This window comes from Phocoena phocoena, chromosome 2 (assembly GCF_963924675.1).
Source record: "Phocoena phocoena chromosome 2, mPhoPho1.1, whole genome shotgun sequence".
Lineage (NCBI taxonomy): Eukaryota > Metazoa > Chordata > Mammalia > Artiodactyla > Phocoenidae > Phocoena > Phocoena phocoena.
This window is the reverse complement of record NC_089220.1, coordinates 172,440,396-172,466,252: the sequence shown is the minus strand read 5'-3', so window position 1 is coordinate 172,466,252 and position 25,857 is coordinate 172,440,396. Positions and strand designations below refer to the sequence as shown.

The 25,857-nt window shown below is 38.7% G+C and overlaps 1 protein-coding gene across 1 annotated transcript in view; it reads left to right on the top strand.

The window, feature by feature from the left end:
* Positions 1–25,857, top strand: part of CUBN (cubilin) — a 263,719-nt gene that overhangs the window by 144,251 nt on the left and 93,611 nt on the right. The window contains exons 35-39 of the mRNA XM_065870957.1: positions 280–408; positions 1,409–1,541; positions 17,808–18,013; positions 19,277–19,461; positions 21,078–21,270. Of these exons, the coding sequence (XP_065727029.1) occupies positions 280–408; positions 1,409–1,541; positions 17,808–18,013; positions 19,277–19,461; positions 21,078–21,270 (846 nt within the window). The remainder of the gene's footprint in view (positions 1–279; positions 409–1,408; positions 1,542–17,807; positions 18,014–19,276; positions 19,462–21,077; positions 21,271–25,857) is intronic.

Genomic DNA, 25,857 nt, shown 5'->3' with positions numbered 1-25,857 from the left:
CCCTACTGCACTGGAGAGTTTAGCATTCGTTACCTTTGGAGGTCATCTGTATTACTCTGCCTCCCCCTAACATTCTTGGCCATGCTTACGAATCATCTCCCCTGTGCTTGCATTCATAGCTTATTCTGAATTATCAGGCATCGTCCCCAACACTGACCCTGGTTTAAGTGTTTCTCCTAATAGTGTTTTCTTCTGTTTGCTTTGGTCTCTTGTGATTCTAGTAAAATACGTGTTTACTTGTCATCATCCATTCTCCTTGTCATCGTCTTCATTATTTAGGCCGATACTGTGGCCCCTCCATGCCCCACCCCATCACTTCCTTCAGCAATGCTCTGACACTGAGGTTCGTCTCGGATTCTATAGCGAATTTTGGTGGTTTCCACGCCACATATGCTGCATCAACATCAGGTAAGAAATGTTAGCAGATGGTGCTGCTAGGTTATGAGAAATGTGTAGAAAATCCTTGGTTTATTATTTGGGATTCTTCTGCGTTCAGCGTTCGGAGCTAGCTTTCTAGATCACCTCTATGACTAACCTTACTATCTTTCAAATTAGGTCAACACGCTTGTAAAGTCTAGCAGTAGTGAACTCTATACCACATCTTCTTTGTCCATTCGTCCATCGACAGACACTTAGGTTGTTCCCATACCTTGGCAATTGTGCCTGATGCTACACGGATGAGCTCTGGAAGTGGGGAGAACTGGTTGGAATGATCTTGGGAGACTATCTTGTCGGTGTCTCCTTGTTCTCCTTCATGATATGTTTGTTAAGGGAGCCCCTGATGGACAGTGTCTGATGGCATCTCTTACGGGTGGACGACTGCTGTTCTTTAGTCTCCCTGGCCTCACAGCTGCGCTCAGGCAGGGCTGGGTGTTGTCACTGATGCAGGATAGATGGTGGCTTATGGGGAGGAGGGGAAAGAGGGGCACCCAGTGCTGGGGCTCTTAGCCAGGAGAGTGCTGCTGGCTTCCTTGTTATTAGCAGATAAAAGCCTTAGAACACCAAGAAGATTTGTGCATGTTCCTGTGCTCTCCTGAGAAGGAAAAGCTGAAGTACTGCCTTCTGTTCTAGGCCAGGGGTGAAAGTCATCCTGGTCAGAAATACCGAGGGACTACAGAATTAAAATGAGTCTTTTATTACATAAAGTTAGAGTTCACAGGGAGAAAAGGCTTTTAGAAAAGAAACTGCTGAGATTCCTTCTAATCCACCATACCCTGTGACTTTTAGTTTTCAGGTTTCAGAATCTTTTCCTTATTATATATGATATGGATTTTTTTTTATTATGAAATGAAAATGGCATATCCTTTGACGCTGCTAGCAGCTGTTCTAGTGTTCTTTCTCCTTTATCTTATGGTGTCTTGTATTCAATATTTAATCTGCCACTCACTTTGTTTCTCTTTTCTTCTAGCTTGTGGTGGCATCTTCCACATGGCTGAAGGCATCTTCAACAGCCCTGGCTACCCAGAAATTTATCCCTCTAATGTGGAATGTGTCTGGAACATTGTCAGTTCCCCTGGCAACCAGCTCCAGCTGTCTTTTATGTAAGTCCTTTTTTATAGTATATTGTTTCAGGGAGAATGAATCTGCAGGAAGGAAGCAGTGTTACTAATAGGATGGACAACTAATAGCATATTTGTCCAAACAACTGTTAGAGAATATGGTGGGAACTTCAGGAAGTCTGTTTCCATATCTCCTCTGTTTTAGTCATAGTTTAGGTTATAAATAGCATTAAAATTCTCCTGCAGTGGTTTTAGAGTCCTGCCTAACATTACCAAGAGCACATTCCTGAGCTCTTGGTACATTAATTTTTGGAATTCTCATTTTCAGATAACATTAATTTTATCATTTTTTTAAAAATTAGGAACATTTAGATTCTTTCAGAGCATCACTAACATTCTTTCTTCCGGCAGAAATCCCCATCTCAGTTAAGCCTTCTTTACCCTTATGTCTTATCCCCGTGCTAATCCACCATTGTCAGAAAAGATGGGTTTATTTGGTATCAGCAGAGAGTTGCAAAGATGAGTTTATTTAGGATCAACAGGAAATTGCAAAGATGAGTTTATTTGGGATCAGCAGAGAATTGCAATTTGGGGTCTGCAGCCGTGGCAAGACACGTGCAAGTCCCTGTATTGCGAGAGAAGGAGAACACTTCTATAAAGAAGAAAAGGAAGTTTAGAGGGTTATAATAAACAGAGAATCCAAGGCTTCTCATTGGTTGAGCCCCTCAGGAAAGAAGAGAGGCCTTTCTTCTTCCTGTTGGACTCTGCTATTTTTGCAGGGCATGAGGGCTCCCCCTTTTGGTATCCTGACTCTATTTAATTGAGGTTTCTGTTTATTAATTTTTTACTTTTCCCCTTTTTGATCATAATCTTTCTCTGAAATCATTGCTGATCTAGAGTCAGGGTTTCTAGTTTCAGTGGATTTTTGTGTGTCAATGTCAGGAAGGACCTTTCCTGGTATAGTATCTCATGTCAGAGGGAAAGTGAACAGATTGAAAATCTATTAAGGTCACGTCTGAGTAATTAGGAGGGGTAGGAGGGAGAACTCTCAGGTGCTTTTTGTCTAAAGTCCATATGATATCAAGATCATAGAGACTGGAGATCATCTGAAGCCTTATGTCATCCTCAAAAGTATATCTTGGGAAAGCTGTCTCGTCAGATGTCGTCTGCTTCAATTCCAGAAAATCTTGACTTTCAGGTCACCAGGTGATGTACAGGTACAGTCAGTGATTTCTTTAGGTGTGCTACATAAATCCAAGAGCCTGTTTCTCAGAGCTTGGTGTCACAAGGGTTGGTTAGCAGTCCCTGATAGGGACCCTTCCAATGAGGTTGAAGTGAGTTCTTCTGGAGGACTCTTTTGCAGTAGACAAAATCTCTAGGTTGCAAGATGTGATGCTTAATGTCTTCATCTCCCAAGGGTACACTATGAAAAGATTGCTCTATTAAAACATGGTTATTTTTAATAGAGGCAATTAATCCTTTGCAATGTTGGAATGTCTCTCCTTTTATCAGTCGTGTGTCAAAAGAGGTGGGAACCAAGTGCATTGGAAATGATGTGACTATCTCAAATGGTAAGAGTTTATGAGTTCCAAAAGCGGAAGATCCAAGATTTAGAAGGACAGATGGCAGTGCTTTTGACCAGGAGGTTTGGAGGGCCTCTATAAATGTTGCCAGTTGAGTCTTAATGGTGCTGGTAGCGTGTTCGACTAAACCAGAGGAATAAGGGTGGTGAGCGCAGTGCAAGTGTTGTGAAACGAGCCAAACAGAGCAGACTTGTCAAAGTACCTGGCCAGTAAAATGGATTCCTTGATCGCTGTGAAGTTTGAGATGAGTTCCCCAGGTAGGGATCATCTTTTCCAAAAGGACTTTTGCCACAGAAGGGACAGTAGGCTGTCTGCAAGGGAAGGCTTCAGTCCAGTGTGAAAACATATGGACCATGACTAAAACATATTTATATCCTTTAGAGGAAGAAATTGTATGAAATCCACTTACCAGAGCTTGAATTGTCCATTAGGCAATATACAGTGTCTGGGAGCAGTACAAACAGGCTTCCCTGGTTCTACTTTGGACAAGTGGGACAAGTGAGGGTTGGCACTCTCTTCAGCCCTGTTAATGTTTCTCCTCTAATATTGATTCATGAAGGCTATCATCTTGTCTGTAGAACAATGGTTTAATGCACGTACAGCAGTGAGGAGTGGGAGTTTTAGAGTGTTGGGTGGAAATAGGTTGTTATTTGATGCAAACCAGAGCTTTCTCTTTTTATCAAACCAACAATTATTGAATTTCCAATCTCTTTTTTTTTTTTGGTACACGGGCCTCTCCCGCCGTGGAGCACAGGCTCCGGACACGCAGGCCCAGCGGCCATGGCTCACGGGCCCAGCCGCTCCGCGGCACGTGGGATCCTCCCGGACCGGGGCACGAACCCGCGTCCCCTGCATCGACAGGCGGACTCTCAACCACTGCGCCACCAGGGAAGCCCAGATTTTCCAATCTTGTTTTCCTTTTTCTGAGGCTGATTGCTGGGCTTCTCTAGCCAGTTTTTCTAAATTTCCTTTTGGACCACGACAGAAGTTTGGCTGCTATTGGCCCCTTTAAGGGCAGCATTCCTTACAGAAATATCAGCAAGGTGATTTCCCTTCGCTTCCAGAGAGTCAAGTTCAGAATACCCCAGAATCTTAATAACAGCTAAAGTGGCAGGTGAAATTATTGCATCCAATAATTCCTAAACACAGGGGCCATCTTAAATTTTTTTTTCCCACTGGACGTAAGGAAGCCACATTGCTTCCACAATATTCCAAAATTGTGAGCTACTCCAAAAACATATCTACTATCAGTATAAATATTGGCAGTTTTGTCCTTGGCTAAAGTATAAGCCCATGTAAAAGCATGTAATTCAGTCTGGGCTGAGGTAACCATAGGTAAAGATGCTGCGTCAACAACATCAAAAGGAGTCTTAATAGCATACCTAGAACTGTATTTGCCGTTATCACCTCTTAAATGAGAACCATCAGTGGAATTCCCTGCAGATCGTCCTGAGGAGTCAGGAGGTGGTGCTTCAGTGTTAAGTGCCATGAGGGACTTCGCTGGCGATGGAGGGAAGAGGAGTAGCCGAGTTAAGGTTATTACAGTGGAAGAGAGTTATGTGAGGAGCAGTTAACCAAAGGACTTCACAGGAGGTGAGGTGGCTGGCTGGGAAATGTTGAGTGTGACGAGAAGTCAGAACTTCTACTGTATGAGGTACAAAAATGGTTAAAAGGGATCTCACAATAATTTTCTCGGTGATCTTAACCAAAAGGGGAGTGGTTGTAATGGCTTTAAGACAAGGGGGATATCCCCATGCTACAGGGTCCAGTTGCTGGCCATAATACCCTATGGGTCAATGGTGGTCCCTGTGTTTTGGGATTAGTACCCAAAGGCATTCCCATTCTTTTCATATACAAAAAGGAAGAAGAGAATCTGACCATTGGGATGCCCAAGGGCAGGTGGCAGGTGGATTCACCAAACTCTCCTTTAGGGCCTCAAAGACTGTGTCATCTGTTTCTTCTCTTAAAATTGCATTGAGGTTTTTATTGTTGAGTACAACGTACAGAGGTTTAGCCATAGGAGAGAAATTTGGAATCCAATTTCAGCAATAATCAACTAGCCGGAGAAAACGTTGCAGTTGTGCTTCGTTTGGGGTTTTGGGAAACTTAGGTCACCATGAAGTCTATCTGGATCGAGATATAGCCTTTGTTCTGATCGCAGATACCCTAAATATCAAACCTGGGTTTGGGCAAACTGCAGTTTTCCTTTGGCTACCTTAGGTCCCTTTAAGGCTAAAAGCTTTAGCAAGTGGATGGAGTCTTCCTGTGAGGAGGCTTGAGAAGGAGCTCAAAGAAGCAGATCATCCACCTATTGCAACAAAGTAGTTGAATCTCTAGAGAATTTTGTATCATCCAGATCAGCCTTCAGGATTCCTGAGAAATAAGGACTCTGAGTAGAACCCTGAGGCATTACTGTCCAGGTTAATTGGTTTTCTTCCCAAGTAAAGGCAAAAAGGTATTGGCTAGCTTCCTAAACTGGAATACTAGAGAATGCACTACATGAATCAATTACAGTAAAGAATCTGCTTCCAGATTCTTTATATGATACTGACGGCAGTATCATATAAGGGTTAGGGACAACTGAATGTCCAGAGATAGCAATGTTGTTGATTGTTTTGAGATCCTAGATAAACCTTCACCTTTGACCTGTAGGTTTTCTCACCAGTAAAATGGTAGTGTTTCAGAGCACAGTACAGGGATTATGAGGCCTTGACAAGCCTTATAATTTTCCATCAGGGGTTTTATGCCTTGAAGATCTTTTTTTAAAAGGTTTTTGATTAATTCTGGGAAGAGGTTTTGAGAGGTCTACTTAAATCTTGATGGGAGGTTTCTTGTGAATTTTGTTGTTGTGAATCTCCAGCATAAGTTGGAGATTTTGCCCATAAGGAAGGTGGTAGCTGATTCAGTGGAGACAGATGATAAGTATTTCCAGAATCAGCTCTAGTACTACAGAGGCAGAGGCTGCTTTGTAGTAATGGGGTTGAGCCCCGAGAGTGAGGCTCTGGTGTCAGTTAGGACTGGAAGAGCTTCATCCCCGATCTAGAGAAATGTTCCTCCATGCCAACTAAGAGGGAGAATTGGGGAAAATCCCTGTAGTTCCTTGGAGCCCCATCAGTGAGAATTGGGAGGATGTTGAAAGGCTGGTTAGAGGGCTGAAGGCACCTGAAGCACTTAAATTTGTAACAATCTCTTCCAATGTCCTGGCTCTTTGCAATAATAGAAATTAGTAGGGTTTTGGTTTCATTTAGGAGCCTTCATTTGCTGGGGCTGAAGGTTAAGAATTTTGGCAGTCCTCCTCTGAGGTGCCTCATCTAGAGTTTGAGAGAGCTGGTTTGCCACATTAACTAAATCTGGAATAGATATAGTTTCCCGTTCCATCCTGGTCCTTTTTCCTAGAAGGGAAAGGTCTCAGTTCAGCCCATTAATAAACATAGAGTTAAAAACTACCTGCGTAGAATCAACATCTAAAGGAAGACCAGAATTTTCTTTAAAAATAACCTGAAGTTGATTGTAATAATCATGAACAGTTTCATCAGATTTTTGTGTGTATGCCTGGATTTTGTTCCAATCAACAGGTTTTGGAGAAACCCTAGGAACTGCTTGATGAAGGTGCCTAGGGATTGGCCAAGCCTGATCATATAATAAGATAGCAGGCTGGGGACTTCCCTGGTGGTGCAGTGGATAAGAATCTGCCTGCCCATGCAGGGGACACGGGTTCGATCCCTGGTCTAGGAAGATCCCACATGCTGTGGAGCAGCTAAGCTCGTACGCCACAGCTACTGGGCGTACGAGAGCCCACGTGCCACAACTGCTGAGCCCACGTGCTGCAACTACTGAAGCCTGAGTACCTAGAGCCCATGCTGCTCTGCAACAAGAGAAGACACTCCAATAAGGAGCCCGCGCACCGCAACCAAGAGTGACCCCCTCTCGCCACAACTAGAGAAACCTTACGCACAGCAACGAAGACCCAACATAGCCAAAAAAATAAATTAAATTAAAATTAAATCTTTAAAAAAAGATAGCAGGCTGGTCCCCCAGCTGTAATTCTAGAGACCTTTTAGGATTTCCCCCAATTAGTGGTTTTCATCCAGTGCTGAGCCTGGCCTTCACTCACCAGCATATGAACTAGCTGATACAAGTCAGAGAAACCAGGTTGACAAGTTTGAATGACTATATTAAATTGTCCAGCAATTTGTGAGCATCTCCAGTGACTTTGGGAAAGCCTTGCCTATGGATTGCAGTTCAGCTTTAGTCCAGGGAGTACAAAAAATTAAGGGCTTAACCTCTGGATTCTCAGAAGGCTTAAGTTTATTTTTTTTAATAGATCTTTATTGGAGTGTAATTGCTTCCCAATACTGGGTTAGTTTCTGTTGCACAGCAAAGTGAATCAGCCATGTGCAGACACACGTCCCCATATCCCCTCCCTCTTGAGCCTCCCTCCCACCCTCCCTATCCCACCCCTCTAGGTCATTGCAAAGCACCGAGCTGATCTCCCGGTGCTATGCTACTGCTTCCAACTAGCTAACTATTTTACATTCGGTAGTGGATATATGTGGATGCAACTCTCACTTCGCCCCAGCTTCACCCTCCCACTCCATGTCCTCAAGTCCATTTTCTATGTCAACATCTTTATTCCTGCCCTGCAACTAGGTTCATTAGAACCTTTTTTTTTATTTTAAGATTCCATATATATGTGTTAGCATACGGTATGTGTTTTTCTCCTTCTGACTTGCTTCACTCTGTATGACAGACTCTAGGTCCATCCACCTCACTACAAATAACTCAATTTCGTTTCTTTTTGTGGCTGAGTAATATTCCATTGCATACATGTGCCACATCTTCTTTATCCATTCATCTGTTGATGGACACTTAGGTTGTTTCCATGTCCTGGCTATTGTAAATAGAGCTGCAGTAAACATTATGACACATGACTCTTTTTGAATTATGGTTTTCTCAGGGTATATGCCCAGTAGTGGGATTGCTGGGTCATAAGGTATTTCTCTTTTTAGTTTTTATGGAACCTCCGTACTGTTCTCCATAGTGGCTGTAAACAGACATATTCTGACAAGTGCAGAGGAAACAGGAATGGGAAGAGTTTCAAATGGGGAAGCTCATTAAGAGAATTAGCATGGGGGAATTGGCAGTACAAAGGAGGCATAGGTGGTGTAGCAAGGAAGGAGGAAGATGGCGCCGGAGATGAGGTCTGACCATGAGGAGCCAATGGAGAGACCAGATGGTGCTGGAAGAAGAGCCTGAGGCGTTGGGGGCCATTTTATCTCATTAATTATGTTTGCCTCAGTTAGCCTTAAAATCTTATTTTGTAGAGAGGCAATTCTAGGCTCCAGATAATGTTGGGAAGCCTCAAAAAACCAAAGTAAGTATTCCACACATTTCTGGAAATTTTTGAGCTATTGTAGTCTACTTTGGTTCTAAGAAAGTTAAGTTTGGGGATTTCAAAAGTTCCCCACAATGGCCATTGATATCCTAAATTGCTTTTTTTTTTTTTTAACATCTTTATTGGGGTATAATTGCTTTACAATGGTGTGTTAGTTTCTGCTTTATAACAAAATGAATCAGTTATACATATACATATGTTCCCATATCTCTCCCCTCTTGCGTCTCCCTCCCTCCCACCCTCCCTATCCCACCCCTCCAGGCGGTCACAAAGCACTGAGCCGATCTCCCTGTGCCATGTGGCTGCTTCCCACTAGCTATCTACCTTACGTTTGTTAGTGTGTATATGTCCATGCCTCTCTCTCGCCCTGTCACAGCTCACCCTTCCCCCTCCCCATATCCTCAAGTCCGTTCTCCAGTAGGTCTGCGTCTTTATTCCTGTCTTACCCCTAGGTTCTTCGTGACATTTTTTTTTCTTAAATACCCCTAGGTTCTTCATGACATTTTTTTTTCTTAAATTTTTTCTTAAGTATAAACTCCATATATATGTGTTAGCATACAGTATTTGTCTTTTTCTTTCTGACTTACTTCACTCTGTAGGACAGACTTTTATCGGGTCGGTCCGTTTAGTTAGGAATGTGTATGAGGAAGGACTTTAGTCTTAAGCATCAGATCTGCCAGAGTTCCTGTTGGGGGTGTGGGTACTCTCAAAAACTGGGCTTCCATTTCTCAGAGGTTTTTCTCTAAAGTAAAAGAACAATCTTCAAACATTTTACAACACAAACAGCTCAATTCAAACAGCTTGGAAGCCTGAATAACAGCCAATTCTAAGGAAAGGTCTTGGTCCTAGAGGAGCCAGGCCAAAGGTTTTTTCAGCCAGTGTCCAGAGAATAGCCCTTTGCAAAAGAATATGCCGAAGGCTGGACAAAAACTGGCACAGTTTCAGTGAAACAGCCCCTGCTCCTGAAGGAATGGGTCGAAGTCTGGCCAGTTTCAGTTGAAACAGCCTGATCTCGAATCAGATAGAAGTGCCAAGTGAATACTCATGTACAGAACAAAGCATTGACCAGAAAGATGAAGCTTTGAAACAGATTCCGAATAAAACCTGGAGAGCTTCAAACGCTAAGAGAGTGTGAGCTCAGATCCAGGAGAAGGACATACCTTTAAACTCCAGGGTTGGCAAGAAAAACAGTGAGTGACAGTGGGCTGGATTTGTGGGTACCATACCTGTTTGCTTATCAAACCAATGAAATGTTGATCTGAAATAAATAGAATGCCAGATACTTCTCCATCAAAGGTGGGTTTATTCAGGATCAGCAGAGAATTGCAATTCAGGGTCTGCACCTATGGTGAGCCCCTGCAAGTCCCTGCACAGCAGAAGAAGGAGGATGCTTTTATACAGGGAAAAGGAAGCTAGGAGGGCTTCAGTAAACAAAGAGTCCATGGCTTCTTATTGGCTAAGTCCATGCCAAGAAAGAAGAGGAGTCTTTCTTCTTCCTCTTGGGCTCTGCTACCTTCACAGGGTGTGAGAGCTCCTTCTTCTGGTTTCTCAGCTTTGTGTAACTGAGGTATCTCTTTATTAATTTTTTACAGAATTTAGTGGTTGATTTGTAAAATCACTCTCACGTTCCTCGTTGAACTGTAAGCCTTTTTGAATATGGACTATGGACATGCAATCAGCAGTAGGATCCTGCCACATTCTGAGTGGTCTTAGGTTAAATTAAACAACAATAATATATTTTCTGGAAGTTGTTAGTGAAAAGCACATGGTAAGTGAAATGGGACCTTTTAATCCCATCAGTAGAGAGATACTTGTGACATGCTACACTGGTAATGAGTGCTTAATAAATATTGGATGATAAGACATTGGTATTTATTTATTGGCTGCATTGGGTCTTCGTTGTGGTGTGTGGGCTTCTCATTGCAGCGGCTTCTCTTGTTGTGGAGCAGAGGCTCTAGGCGTGCGGGCTTCAGTAGTTGTGGCTCGTGGGCTCTAGAGCGCAGGCTCAGTAGTTGTGGCTCACGGGCTTAGTTGCTCCACGGCATGTGGGATCTTCCCGGACCGGGGATCGAACCCGAGTCCCCGGCATTGGCAGGCAGATTCTTAACCACTGCGCCACCAGGGATGTCCCAAGACATTGGTATTTAAATTGCCATTTTAAATTAAAAGTTATTTGTTTTTCTGTGTCATAGATTATTGGCCTTTGGTTGGGGTTGATAATTCTGTCTTGAAAAGAATATAAGAAGTAACTTGCTTGGAGAGAAGAAGATTGTTTTGGAGACACTGCTCTGTTTATTCAAAAAAGTCTTGCTCCTCTTCTAGGCATGCCATTCTGTGCATCAAGAATGGATTTTTAAACATGAAAGAGAAGTCCTATTTGTGGACCACATTCAAACATCTCAAGTTACTTTGTTTTAGCCCATCAATCAGACAGTGCCTCTTCAGGGTCCAGCTGGCATTGTGTCAAAACAAAGACACCCTCTGAACACCTGAAACGCAATACAAGTTTAAGTTGCCACGTGAGAAAGAGGTTTTGTTTGCTTTTGTCTTTACTAAAAGCACAAAGTTTTGTATGGGGAAAAAAATATATATATGTGACCATATATATATATATATATATACTTCTTTGTTCAACAAATATTTATTAAGCCCCTACTTTATACACATAAGCACTGTTGCACCCTTGCTAGATGCTTCATATATAAAGCACATGTTACTCCCATAATTGACGTTTTATATCCAGTGATGAATAAACCATGAACATTGTTCTTATGATAAAGTCCAAAGTCCTTCACACGGCTTAATAGGCCTCATAATTGCTAGATCAAAGGGCTTTTCTGGTCTTTTTCCTCTTGGTCTTTACCACAGTCACATTCTTGAACAATCTGATGTTCAGTGGTTCTCAGGAACTGGGCCAGGTACTGGGAATGTTTAAGACAGACAAGATCCCATTTCTTGTTAAGTTACTAATAAGTTAATGTCAAGAAGCTATTTGTTTAAAACCGAAAGAGATTCATTTCATCTATAGGGGATTATAGGGCCATAGGTGTGATTAAAGATGTTCAATTTTAAATGTATACCACAAAGCTGACGCATACCTGATGTTCAATGAATGTTAAATTCTCTCACTCTGCCATTTCTAAAGTATCTTGTGTGGCAGTTCAGAGTTAAATCCAAATGAACCACACTGGGCTTTCCTCCTAGAGGGTGGAAGATAAACACGAAAAGCCAGTTTCATTCATTTTACTCTTCAATGGACAGTAAGTCCTGATTATTGCATAAGCAAATCTTAATGCTTCATCTTTTTCCTTTCTCATCCATAAGAAGTTAATTTTGATTATTTCGTGTTCCTTGCTTGAGTTTTATTTTTAAAGTATAATCTGTGGAATGCAAGATGCTCCCCTCTATGCAGATGATACTGAGAAGGGCTTTATGGCCAGGCCTCTGAGTTATTTCTGCCCTGGTCTAAACTATATCCAGATGGGTGCTTGGAAACTTCCCCTGGGGTGGGTGAGAAGCATATGAAAAACATATGGAATATGTCAAGTTCTAAAATATGGGGTTTGGATTGTGGACATGGCGGTGAAATCGAGTAGGGAGAAAAGCTGGAGAAATTATGGTTGCATGTATAACACAAAAGGAGGGGGGAGAAATAAAACCCCCAAAGACATTTTTTTATAAACCAGATATTTAAAGGAATTAACAGAAAATGTATTTTATGCTGGCAGAGTCCTTTTAAAATGCGATTGATCTAGGTTCAAGAATCAAAATGAGATAATGAGAAACAGTGATTGTACTATTTTTGTTCCACATCATATTTTTACCAGCAGATCTGAGCCAAAGTGTTTGGAAAGAGGATGGATTTGCTTATAAAATGAACCGGACTAAACGAAAGACTTCCAAGAACAATAAAACTTTTTAAAAGGTCTAATTTGATTCTTACAGGTATCATCCTACCATCCTTTCTGATGAAATGTCTTTTGTGACATTTAGCATTGGATTATACCAGTCTGGTACAAAAAAACAGAAAAACCTTGCACTTAGCGATCTTCTAGACCATTGGACCAAACTTTCTTGTGCATGTTGATCACCTGGGATCTTGTTAAAATTCATATTCCGATTCAGTTGGCTGGTGGGGCCTGATGCTTCATTTCAAACAAGCACTGGGGTGACGCTGATGCTGTTAAACCACATGCAGCATTTTGAGTAAAGATTTAGGGGCAATTTCATAGAAGTCGCCTGCTGAGGAGAATGGTCACCCCTTCTTCCTTCTTCTGAAAATCAGAAGAACACAATTTTAGCATATTGTACGTCATTGATAACGTTATGGTATCATAATAAAGCTGAGCCTGAGTTTAAGAGCCCAACTTGGCAGCTATTCTAAGGGTGGATTCAGAGCAGTTATTTGCCAGAAGTGATTGTAGTTATGAACTTTGTCTCATGAAGCATTAAGTTGTCAAGGAGGACAGTGGAGGTAAGACAAATGTGTGGTTTGTTTAGCCTGATGTGGGTCTTCCCTGATCTCTTCTGTGCTCGGTTATCAGTCACAGCTTGCTGCTAAGACTAAGTCTGAAATATAGATCCCGATGATCTACAGTGTAATAACCCACCTTGGTGGGATTGTGAGAGCCACAGACTCACCGTCTGGCTAGAGACCTACCGGTGCTAGTATCTGGCTTGAGAAGCCAGTGGTAGAGCAGAGCTGACCGGTTTGCTCCAGGGCTCTGGTCGGCAGTGAAGGCTCAGAGGTGTGCCTGATACGTTGATCCCAAAGTGAGCAGTGAGGTCCCGGAACCTCCAGGCTGGTCACCTGTACCTTACGCATCCTAACCTGTTAGCTGAGATAGAGCCCGGGGAGGGCGCTGTGCTTACCATCATGTGAAGTCTTGCTCACGTAATGTTGAGCAGTGACTGAAAGATACACAGCAAGGAAGTAAGTTTTCTATTCTCGAGACGTTTTTTTTCCTTGCCAATGTTTTTTTTCTATAGTCCTACTAGACCATTCTTTCTTCTTCTCTTTATCTTGTCCTTCTTCTTCTCAGCAAAAATTTCTTTCAGTTACTTCTGAAAAAAAGAATTGTTTGCACTCACTTCATTTACTTAAAAAAAAAATTAAATTGCTTTTATATTTAAAAATTAATTTTAAATAAATAAAATATTACAGGGCAGCATCACATTCCCTTACCTTCTCATCCCAGAGATGACCCATATTCTGAATTTTATGTGTATCACGTCTATGCATGTTTATATCCTTTTATTATATATATATCAATAATATATGTATACATGTCTCCATACACACTACATAATATTGCTTTCTGTTTTACATTTTACATAAATGCAATCATACTTATTGATTTTACTGGAAATACATTGAATTTATAGATTAATTTGGGGAGAATCTTTATTGACTCTTCATACTGAACTTGGAGTATCTTTCCATTTATTCAGTCTTCTTTTATGTCCTTCACTAAAATTTCGTATTTTTTCCATAAAAGTCTTATAGATATCATGTTACATTTATTCCTAGGCATCTTATCTTTTGTTGCTATTAAAAATGGTGCCCATTTAAAAATTATGGATGTACCCTGTCCACCTTACCTAAAATAACCCTCCTTAATCACTTGGTTTTTTCCTCCTAGAGCATATCACTACCTCATTATATTTCTATTTATTTGTTTATTATCTATCTCTCCTTCTAGAATGTAAGCTCCCCGAAGGAAGGAACATTGTCTGTTTTCTTCATTGTCCTGTCCCAGTGTTTGGCAATATAGTAGAGAGACAAATATTGTTGAATGAGTGTTGACTAAGTTACATCTTGTAAATTTTCATTCGCTGGTATAAGGAAACCCTATTAATTTTTGCATATTATCCTTTTTTGTTTGTTTGTTTTGTTTTTTCACACACACACACACACACACTGTATTTTATTTTTGCAAGAGATAAATAGACTGACACCAAGCATTGTAAATTTGCATATTATCTTATCCTACCACTGTTCCATTCTCTAGAATCACCCAAAATTTTGTCTCTTGTCTGCTACTCTATCTTCAGTGCCTAGAAAAGGACCTGACATGTTAAGGTGCTCGGTAGATATTTACGAATGAATGAGTGCTCTTGAATATTGATTTATAGCACTTCCTTTCCAATTCTTACAACCATTCCCCCTTTCCCTGTCTTATTGCCCTGGAGAACCCTTAAGTACACTGTGCAACAAAGTGATGAGCAAGCTTTCTTGTGTTGTTTCTTACTTAAAAGAAATGTTTAAAAACGTTTACCTCTAAGTATATTTGCTGTAGGTGTTTGGTGGGCAGTTCTCATCCGGCTGAGAAAATGTCCCTCTATTCCTAATTTTCTAAGAGTTTTTATGATGAATGGGTGTTCAGTTTTAGCGAATGCTTTACTGCAATTGTCACTGATTCTCCCTTCATATATTTTTGCATCTTTTTTTCTCTTTAAATCTTTGTGTGTACGTGTGTGTGTTGAATTGTTGTAATAGATCTTTTCATCTTAAACCATTGTGAGTCCAACCTTATTAAGATTTACATATTTTACAGATTGATGGATTGATTTAGCTAATATTTTATGTAAGATTTTTCATCGGCATTAAGTGAGATTGACTTAAACTTTTTCTTTCTTTGACTCCCTTGACTGATTTTGCTTCCACGATTATATTAAATTCATAAATAAGTTGGACTCTGTCCCCTCTTTTCAATTTTTTTTTTTTTTTTTACAATATACACAAGATTAGGATTGGGATACTGACTTATTGAAGCTTTGGTAGAGTTCCTCTATAAAATAATCTGGGCTCAGGTATTTGTTTCCTTTTGTCTGCAGGCAATTTTTAATACTGACATTTTTTGATTTAATGGTATTTTTAGGTTTTTCCATTTTTTTCTTCAACTAGTTATAGTATTGTATTTTTATAAATATTGTCTAAGTTCAAATTTAGTGGCATAGGTTTTTAGTAAATTTCATTATAATTTTAAAAATTTCTAGTATATCTGTTGTTTTGTCTTTTTCTTATTAGTAATATTGTTCACTTAAGCTTTCTTCTGTTATTGGTCAGTCTTATTGGAGGTTTATACTTCGTTAGTCTTATCAAAAGAATAGCTTTTGGTTTCTTAATCTTTTCTAGTATTTTCTACATTTCTGTTTCACTAATTTCAGATGTTGTTGTGTTATTTCTTCTACTTCCTTTTTGCGGTTTGTATGTTTGTTTTTTGTTTTACTAACTTCTGGGATTAGACATCTAGTCCACTTTTCTTAGTATTAGTTCTTTTTTACCATAAACATTTAAGGCTATAAATTTCCCTCTAAATAATGCTTTGACTACACTCCCTAAGTTTTATGGGCCAAGCACACTTCTACTGCTCAAGTCTGCCTGTTTGAATACATAATGTGTTCACTCTCATTCAGTCCTAGATATATTCTAAATTGCCATTATGATTTCTTGTTTAACACATGGTTTATATAGAAATTTGTTTTACATATCCAAATTGCGGGATCTCTTTGTTATCTCTTTATTACCCTGTTCTAATTTTATTCTATAGTGGTCAGAGAACATATTTTTTAATAGTTTTAATATTTTCTGAGACTTGGTGTGTTGTCAACTATATATTGATACATTTTTATGCATGTTAATGGGCACATGAAAAATATAAATATAGAGAATTTATAAATTCTAATTGTTGGGTGTTATAGAAAACTTGTTATTGTCTTGTTGTTATTGTAATTCATCATCTTATGGAAATCACCAAAAATCATCTAATTTACTCCTTAATATGTGTGAAAAATAATCCTATAGTGGACCCTCTAAAACTGCTCCTTTAAAAGTTACTAATTTACTTTGAGTAACCAAATCCTATAGCCCAACGGTCCCCAACCTTTTTGGCACCAGAGACCGGTTTCATGGAAGACAATTTTTCCATGGACTTGGTGTGGGAGGGTGGGGGGGATGGTTCAGGCGGTACTGTGAGTGATGCAGAGAGACTCAGAGCAGCAGATGAAGCTTCATTTGCTTGCCTGCTCGGGGGTTGGGGACCCCTGCTATAACCTGTTCTTAATCCTGGATCTTTCTGTCATATGACACTCTTCATCACTCTCTCCTTAATTTTCTCTTGGCTTCTGTGACATGACACTGATCTTGTTTTTATCCTACTTTCCAGACTATTCTTGGGTTTATTGCTTCCTCTTCCTTTCACTGAATTCAAAATATGGGTGTTCCCTAAGCTTCTGCTCTTATCTCTTCTCTCTCTCTCTGTGTATCACTCCCCACTTTTTCATTTCTAAACCCCCAATCTAGCCATGTTTTCAGCTGTTTTCATATGCGTACAGGTGATTTCCAAATACAGCCTCAGAGTCTCTTCTGAAGCCCAAACTTGGCACCGTGAATTGGGTCGAATTGACTTTATACTTGTGGATCCTTCTCTGGACCATCTCTTCTATTATATTTATCTATTTGTCTACCCTCCCACCAACACCATATTACCTTGATTATATCCAAGTTTTTTAAGCATTGAGGCCAATTTTTAAAGGCATTCATTTAGCATCTACGTGTTCCAGACTCTTTATATATGTGACTAATGACAATTACATGAGGTAGATCTTATTTCCCACCCTCCATTCCCCCATGTCATCATAATTGCAGAATATAAAGAAGTTGACTATGCCATGCTTGAACGCTAGCCTGTTTTAGTGCAAATGCCATGTTTTTTTCTACCTTTACAGAAATTAAGTACAGATGCCTTTGATTGGCATTTAAGCTCTCCCAAAATTAACCCATCATACTGCTCCAGCTATGTCTTCTAATGTTTTCTTAAAGGTACTCAGTATTCTAACCAAACGAGACCTCTCACAGATTTCTAAATATGTCCCACTCTTTCTGCATGTGTGCTTTGGTTAGCACGCATTCCCTGCCCACCATTTTTGCACCTTAAATCCAGCTTATGCTTACATTTCCATCTTAAAAAAAAAATCTCTCCATCAAGCTATTACTAAACCTCACAATTGCATGTGATACCTCTGCCTCAAAATAACTCTGATGGCATGATATTCTGTCTTCTATATTCTGTTTTTTTTCTATCTTGTTGCCCAATTTTCCCCCAGAAAGAAAACTCCCTGAAGGCAGTGTATTAATTGTCTTCTATCTCTTGAATCACCATTTCAACAAATTTGAGTGTAAGAAATGTTTTGAGTTAGCCAAAAGACACTGTGATTAAAGTTAAAGAAAAAATTTAAAAACCAAACAGGTCAACCCAGCAAGTGATTCAGGATAATCCCAAAATTTATTTTATCAGTTAAATCCCTAATTTTGTTTCTTCCAATCAGAACTTTCCAGGTGGAGGAGTCTCAAGACTGTAGCAGAGATTTTGTGGAGATCCGGGAAGGAAACGCCACTGGTCGCCTGGTGGGACGATACTGTGGAAACGTCCTCCCTCTCAATTATTCATCCATTCTTGGGCACATCCTGTGGGTCAGATTTGTCTCCGATGGCTCAGGCAGTGGCGTGGGCTTCCAGGCTGCATTTACCAACAGTGAGTTGGTTCTGTTTTAGTGATGGCTTCCAGAATGTGTCCTACAAACTAGAAGGATAGCAATATTTTCAGTAATGCATTAAGAACAATTCCCCTATATTTAATGTCTCTGTGGAATTACTTTATATACTAGAAAAATTAAATTATATATGAATGACTCATTAAGAGCCAGGGAGAGCATTCTCAGTGGTTCTAACATTCTTTTAAAGCTCTAGTGTCTACCTAATTTTAAGTTAAACATTTTTCATGATATTGCAATAGAGAGTTTTCTAATGTATCATCGTTTCAGTTTGGTATACTTATATCAAATGTGTTTCATTTGATCCCATAAACTCTATATTCCTCAAGTTAAAAATGTTTACTCTGGTACAAATGAACCCATTTACGAAACAGAAATAGAGTCACAGATGTAGAAAGCAAACTTACGGTTACCAGGAGGAAAGGGGAAGGGGGGAGGGATAAACTGGGAGATTGGGATTGACATATATGCACTACTATACATAAAATAGATCACTAATCAGGACCTACTGTATAGCACAGGGAACTCTACTCCAGACTCCATGATGACCTATATGGGAAAAGAATCTAAAAAAGAGTGGATATATGTATATGTATAACTGATTCACTTTGCTTTACAGCAGAAACTAACACAAATTTTAAATTAACTAGACTCCAATAAAAATTAATTTAAAAAAACACAAGAAACGTTTACTATTACTTTAGGATATTCCTAAGTGCTCAGATATTGTAATAACAGGATATTCTTCTAATAGGATAAAATGTTAAATATTAATAGCTACTCTGTATGTTGTTTGAAAATGTCAGTTTCTCTTACATAGTTAAAGAAAAAAAAAAAAACATGTTTCGTTCTTTTTTAACATGAAGCAAAATAGGTAAACCAAAATTATAGAACAGGGCTGGTGATACCCCTTCCCAAGTCACCAAGTTCCCTGGGGTCTGGGAACCCAATTTTACATGGGACGTGATTGCTTGTTTTCACACCATGTGGTCTTCTAAGGAGATGGAATTCCATTCACCATATCACCCTTCTCCAAAGAATTAATAGATAGCAGAGAAACCAAAAGGGAAGCAGTATTTCTTTCAGTGTTCAGAAAAGAAATTGCAAAAAAAAAAAAAAAAAAAAAAGAAATTGCAGTCAATTAGAAGTCCATCCTTTTTAACACCCCTTGCCTTTTGTTTCTTTCATTTGACTAAAGAGCTGTTCTAAGTAGGTCTGATTTACTACTCTGTTTTTCTTCCTAGTATTTGGCAATGATAATATTGTGGGAACTCACGGGAAAATTGCCTCTCCCTTATGGCCCGGAAATTACCCCCCCAACTCCAATTACCATTGGACAGTGAATGTGAATGAATCTCAGGTTATCCATGGTAGAATCTTGGAGATGGACATGGAGGCAACACTCAACTGCTATTATGACAAACTAAAGGTGAGTTTCCAAGAGCAACTGATGTTTATACATTTTGGTGACTTGCTATTGGCAACCATAGATCCAAGTTAATGTCTATTCAAGCATTTACAAGTCGTAGGGGATGGTCTACCCTACATCACGAATACCCCTTCCAGGTTACCTGAACAATGGTGATTCTGACAGTATAATTATTATCTTTGATTCTGTAACTAACTTTTTTTCCGCATTATTGTAATCTTTCTGTTGGGCTTTATCTAAGCATGTGTATGTGTCTTAATTAAGAATTTATTCTATCTTATATCCCATTACCCTGTTTATTCTCCTGTTAGAGTGTTAAAAATTTGAACAATCATTTTAAAGTAAGTAAATATAAGTATATAAAAATTGTGGCGATCATTGCCATCCAGACATTGGCAACTGCATCAATTCCAGAAACACTATCAGATTATTTTTTATACAGTTTTATTGAGGTATATTTGACAAATAAATATTATATATATTTAAGATGTACAACTAGGTCTTTTGATATATGATATTTTACAATTTTACATTGTAAAATAATAATCACAATCAAGCTAATTAACATATCCATCACCTCAAATGGTTACCATCTTCTTTCTTTGTTTCTGGTGTGGTGAGAATACTTAAGATTTACCCTCTTAGCAAATTTCAAGTATATACATGGTAATATTAGCTATAGTCACATTGTTCTACATTAGATCTTCAGAATTATTCATCTTGCATAACTGAAACTTTGTACCCTTTGACCACCTCCCTGTTCCCCGCTCCCCGCATCTCCTGGTAAACACCATTCTACTTTCTGCTTCTAAGGGTTTCACTATTTTACTATCAGATTCTTGAGGGCCGAGATTCTGTCTTATTCATTTTAGGTCCACAGTGCTTCACATAGAACCTAGTACTTGATAGATGCTCAGTAAGTTGGAAATAATTATTAGCTAATTTGAAATCTGAGCTTATATAGTAGCTTCAATAGAGAAATATGTAATAGCACTTATAACGAACTTGTTCAAATTATTTACAAGATGGAGGGAAGGATATGAAATGTAATTGGAGAGATCCACCCACATGTGAAGAAAAAAATAAACGTGCTCAAGATTACGTGTTTGGAAACTATCACAAAATATGTCTCTAACTATGTAATCTAACATTTTCAACCAAATGAAAGAGATTTCTTGTGTGCTTTGAGTATGCTGAGCCCTCACAAGCTGTGATTCTGTTCCTGTTATTAATTCTGCTTCTTTACTTCTTTGGAAATGTGAACTCCTTCAGGATACCTGGCCACTTTCTCTCATTAGACTTTTCCTTTTTCTTGTGACTTTCCCCCTTTCTTCCTAATTCCTCCCTTTTGTGGCCCCAAAGCACATTTCATAGGCACTGTTGTGCCACTATCCTGTTCCTACTTTTCCACCCATAAGTTTTACTGTAAATCGAATAATGAGCTATATCACGTGGAGCATGGTTACTAATATAATTCTGCGGGGAAGATACAGATACTTTAAAAACACATTTAATTACTTGCAATCATAGTTTACACTTCGTGGTTTTCTATTTATGAAGAAAAATGGAGGTGATTGCCTGAGTTCAGTGCTCTATTATCTGTCCCTTCCATGCAGGTTTATGATGGGGCTGGCATTCATTCCCGCCTGATTGGAACCTATTGTGGTACCCAGACTGGCTCTTTGAGCTCCACTAGAAGTTCTTTGACATTTCAGTTTTCTTCTGACTCTTCAATCTCAGGGAAAGGATTCCTTTTGGAGTGGTTTGCAATGAATGCCTCTGTTGGACCTTTACCTACCATTGCTACAGGTGTGTTTGGTAATAAATGAAAGTCTTTTTAGGGGCTGATACGTGCAGACTAGTATTTCAAAGGTTCCCACTAATAAGGGCCAAATGCACAAGTGAGTAAGAAGAGTAATTACAGTCTCAAAACCCTTCCTCCATATGTTCAGGTGTCCTTTGAATTTCATAAATACTTAGAGATTAGATGTTTATTTCAAAAAAAAAATGCTGGTTTCCCATTATATTTTCCATAATAGTTAAGGGTTTGATGTCCATAAGATATTCTACTTACAATTTCTAGAAATCGCTTTAGAGATCTCTGAAAGTTTGGTTTGCAAATACCATACTCTCTCTCACACATACACACACACACACACACACACACACACACACACACACGGATCAACTAATGCAAGTAACTGTTTTACCTCTATGTTACCTTTTAAGTGTGCCTTCAGAAATGCTTCAGTGTGTCCTTAGCCGGTTGTAAACCCTCATGTTTCAAGGTAAAGTTGGCCTAAATTTTAGGCTTTCATTTTACTATTTTTAAGACATTTAAAATTCCCTCAGTAAGCTGTGTTTTGGGAGACTGCGCTTTTCTTTTGAAAATTTGTTTAAACACTTTTGAATGGCTCTTGTGAATTTGAGGGTTGACGTAGAATAAATTCAGCAGATATTTCTTATGGCATATTCTCACTCCTTGAAATATTTGATTGGGACATATTATCATTGGATCTCATTGAAGAGTACTCAGACTTTGAACTTGTTCTAAGACTAAACAGACCCTAAAAGATGAGAGTCTGTTTGCTTCTAGCTTCTTGGGAATTTGTACCAACAGAGATCACAGTTGAAGGTGTAATTCATACTTACATATTATTTAATGCCTCTTAGCATTCTGTCCTAAGATGTTATTTTCACCTCTCTTGCAAGGTGCTTTCATAGCATTGACTATGAAACTCTTCCTTAAAACATTAATCTATTTATCTAAGAGCAAAGAGCCATCAGCAAGATTGCCAAATGTAATTTAGAGCTATCCATTTAAGACTGGATAGCTCTCATAAGTAAACTTGAGTTAAGCTTCTTTTATGTCCACCAATCTCAAGTTACAGAAGAAATCACTCATGCAAAACATTATATCAATAAGTATATTGTAGTACTCAAAAAAAAAGTTCTCTTCTCATACATATATTCCATAACTATGTGATTGAAGTGGATGAGTGAATATGGTATAGTATCATAAATCTCATTTCTCTTAATGAAAAACAAGCAAAGGAAAAAATAAAAGAATAAGAAAATTTTATAGTTTACTAGTTACCTAGTTGGTGTAAATGGTTATCTCATGATCATAGCACATTCTGACGCTTCCATTAAAGTGAAAAAAAAGCTTACTGTTTTAAATTGTATTAATATATTAAACACTGTAACATTAGCATTCCTTATGCGAACATACATAAAATTTAATTCAACCAATATTTATAGAGGGTTTATTATAGACATGCTGAGGTAAGTGTATACCAACTAAGAAAGGAAACCAAGATATAATCTCTACACTCCAAGAGTTCAAAAGTAATTGGCAAAGATAAAGCACTCAGTTAAATAATGATGTAGTAACTAAATGATTAAATGACAAAGCAAAAAGCAGTCAGAGGAAAATGAGCCTAATGTGGACTAGGGTCATGTGAAGGAAATTAAATATGGCAAGTTGGAAAATATTAGCTTATCAGTCAGGACATATTTGGTTATGCTGCAGTAACAAATAATTCCAAACTCTGAATAGCTGAGAAACACAAGACTTCTTACTTGTTCATGTTGCCCTCTTGGGTTAACTGGGTGTTGGATCTGACATTGTTTGGGACGTTACCTGTGATCATGGCAAGAGGAGAGAGAGCCCTGGCATGCCTCAGTCTTAAAGTGTTCAGCTTAAAAGTGATACATGTCGTTTTGCTTATGATTCATAAACCAGAACTGGTCAAATGGCCTCACCCAACCACAGAAGTATTAGGAAATGCAATTTCACCGTATGTTTGGAAGTGAGGAAAAATGGAATATTTGACAAACAGCACTAACAGCTTATAGTTAGTATGATAACTGCTTTTTATAAATTCAAGATAAGAAATATTTTATGTAAAGGAAAATCTTAACATTTGAAGATACTGGATAATATTCGGATCTTATACTTTGAAATTGCTTTTACTTTATTTTATTTTTAAACTTGTACAGCCTATATAGTAATAGGATAAAGTAATTAGGACCTAGTCCTATAAATTTTACATTCATTTCTTGGTGGCCCTAGCAAGATTCAAACATGTAGAAGAGTCATAAACTTCTGGAATGGTGGAGTAAAGGCCTCTGAAAATCTATTCTTGCAGAAAAACAATGAGAACACTGGCAAAAAACTTTTAAATCAACTTTTGAGAACTCTGGAAATTAATTAAAAATTGCAATGACCTAAAGAGTGTTTATTCAAGAAAAATGGTTCAGTCTGAGTGACAGTAGACAACTTTCTGGCATCTTAATTTTCCCTATTCCCATCTCTCTCCCTGTCCTAGCTTTGCAGTAACCTCACAATAGCCTCACAACCACGTTAGCCATGAAAACCAGCGGCCTAACAGCCACTGGAAGGGGTGGAGTAGATCTGGAACTCCAGAAATAATCCTATCCCTAAGGAATTGCTATTATTTAACCTGTCTGGCAGCTTCCTAGAAAAGCTCCATTCTCAGGACTCGTCTTCATCTGACCTGACTCAGTGTGCTCTGCGCAAAAGCCCTGTCTCTGGGGTGTTTTTTAGAAATCGTCAGTGGCAAGTTACTTAACATCACAACTGCATGTGGCAGTGATTCCAGTTACAGCTAATAAGAGGCTGACCAAAAATGTAAAAAGAAAAACTGGGGAGTGATATATCCATAGGGGACTTTGAAAAGTTTTGACATATTTCTGGGAACATAGAAGGCTCCACTCATGTGCGGGGCTATAAACATGCCCAACATGAGACTCGAGAAGGCCCCAGTCTCTCACCTCTGTAGGATCTTGAGGCTCTGTGAAAGCAGAAAGTGAATTCTAGGGCAGAGTTATAAACTGTCTTCTAGAGTCGTATAGGCGTATCCCAATACACACACACACACACACACACACACACACACACACAGTCACTCAGAAAAGTGAGAGAATTATTGGTTCAAGACATTTAAAAGGAATCTCTATTTAATCAGTTGTTGATCACTAACCTGAACACAGACTTTCAGTGGTTACACACAACAATTAACACAGACGTTACAGAATTAGTACACAAAAGCCACTGAACAAAGAGCAGTGACAGCAAACTTTGGGGGAGGGGTTGATTTCCAGAGTTGAGTTGCCACATTACATTGTTTAAAATGTCTGGTTTTCAACAAAAAATTATGAGACACATGAAGAAATAGGAAAGTATGGCCTATGCAGAGGAATATAAGCAATCCATAGAAACTGTCTTGGAGAAAGCCAAAATGTCAGACGTACTTAACAAAGACTTTAAATAAGCTATTGTCAATATGTTAAAGAACTAAAAGAAATCATGTTTAAAGATTTAAAGAAGAGTATGGGAATGATGTCTCACCAAATAGAGGATATCAATAAAGTGATAGATATTTTTGAAAGAAAAAGCAACCAACTAGAAATTTTGGAGTTGAAATTCACTGGGTGGGCTCAATGACAGATCTGAGCAGGCAGAAGAAAGAATCCCTGAATTTGAATGTAGGTCCTTTAGGATTATCCTGTTGAGGAAAAGAAAGAAGAAAATTATACAGAGCTTCAGAAACTATCATTTATACCAACATATGTATGCATAATGAGAGTCCCAGGTAAAGAAAGAGGGAAGGGGAAAAAAGAATACTTGAAGAAACAATGTCTGTACACATCCCAAATTTGATGAAAAATATTAATCTACACATCCAAGAACCCCCAAAATTCCAGGTAGGATAAACTCAGTGAGATCTATACCTAGACATACTGCTGTCAAACTATCAAAGCTAAAGAAAAGGGGTTATCTTGAAAGCACGAAGAGAAAATCACTTATCTTGTAAAAACAATACTCAACAGGGTTAGCATCTCGTTTCTCATCAGAAACCATGAAGGTCAGAGCAGTGGGATGACATAGTCAATGTGCTGAAGTAAAAAAACTGTTGATCAAGAATTCTATAGCCAGAAAATGTATCCTCCAAACTAAGTAGAAATTAAAACATTCCCAGATAAATGAAAACTGAGAGAATTCATTGCAAGCAGACCTATGCTACAGGAAATGCTAAAGGGGGGCTTTCAGAATGAAATGAAATGACCCTAGCATGTCTTTACTGCTAGACAGTAGGTAGTGAAGACAGCTATATATATAAATATAAAGGCAGTATAAATGTATTTTCATCTGTAGCTCTTTTCTTCTGCTATCTGATTAAAGATAGCTGCATAAGGCAATAATAATAAACTATGCTGATGGTCTTATAATGTTTAAATATATAGTTTTATGACAATAATAGCATAAAAGATGGGGGTGGGTGGGAATGGAGTTATATTATAGCCAAGTTTTGTATACTATTAAAATTAAGTTAATATTAATCCAAACTACATTGTCTTTACTTAAGACGT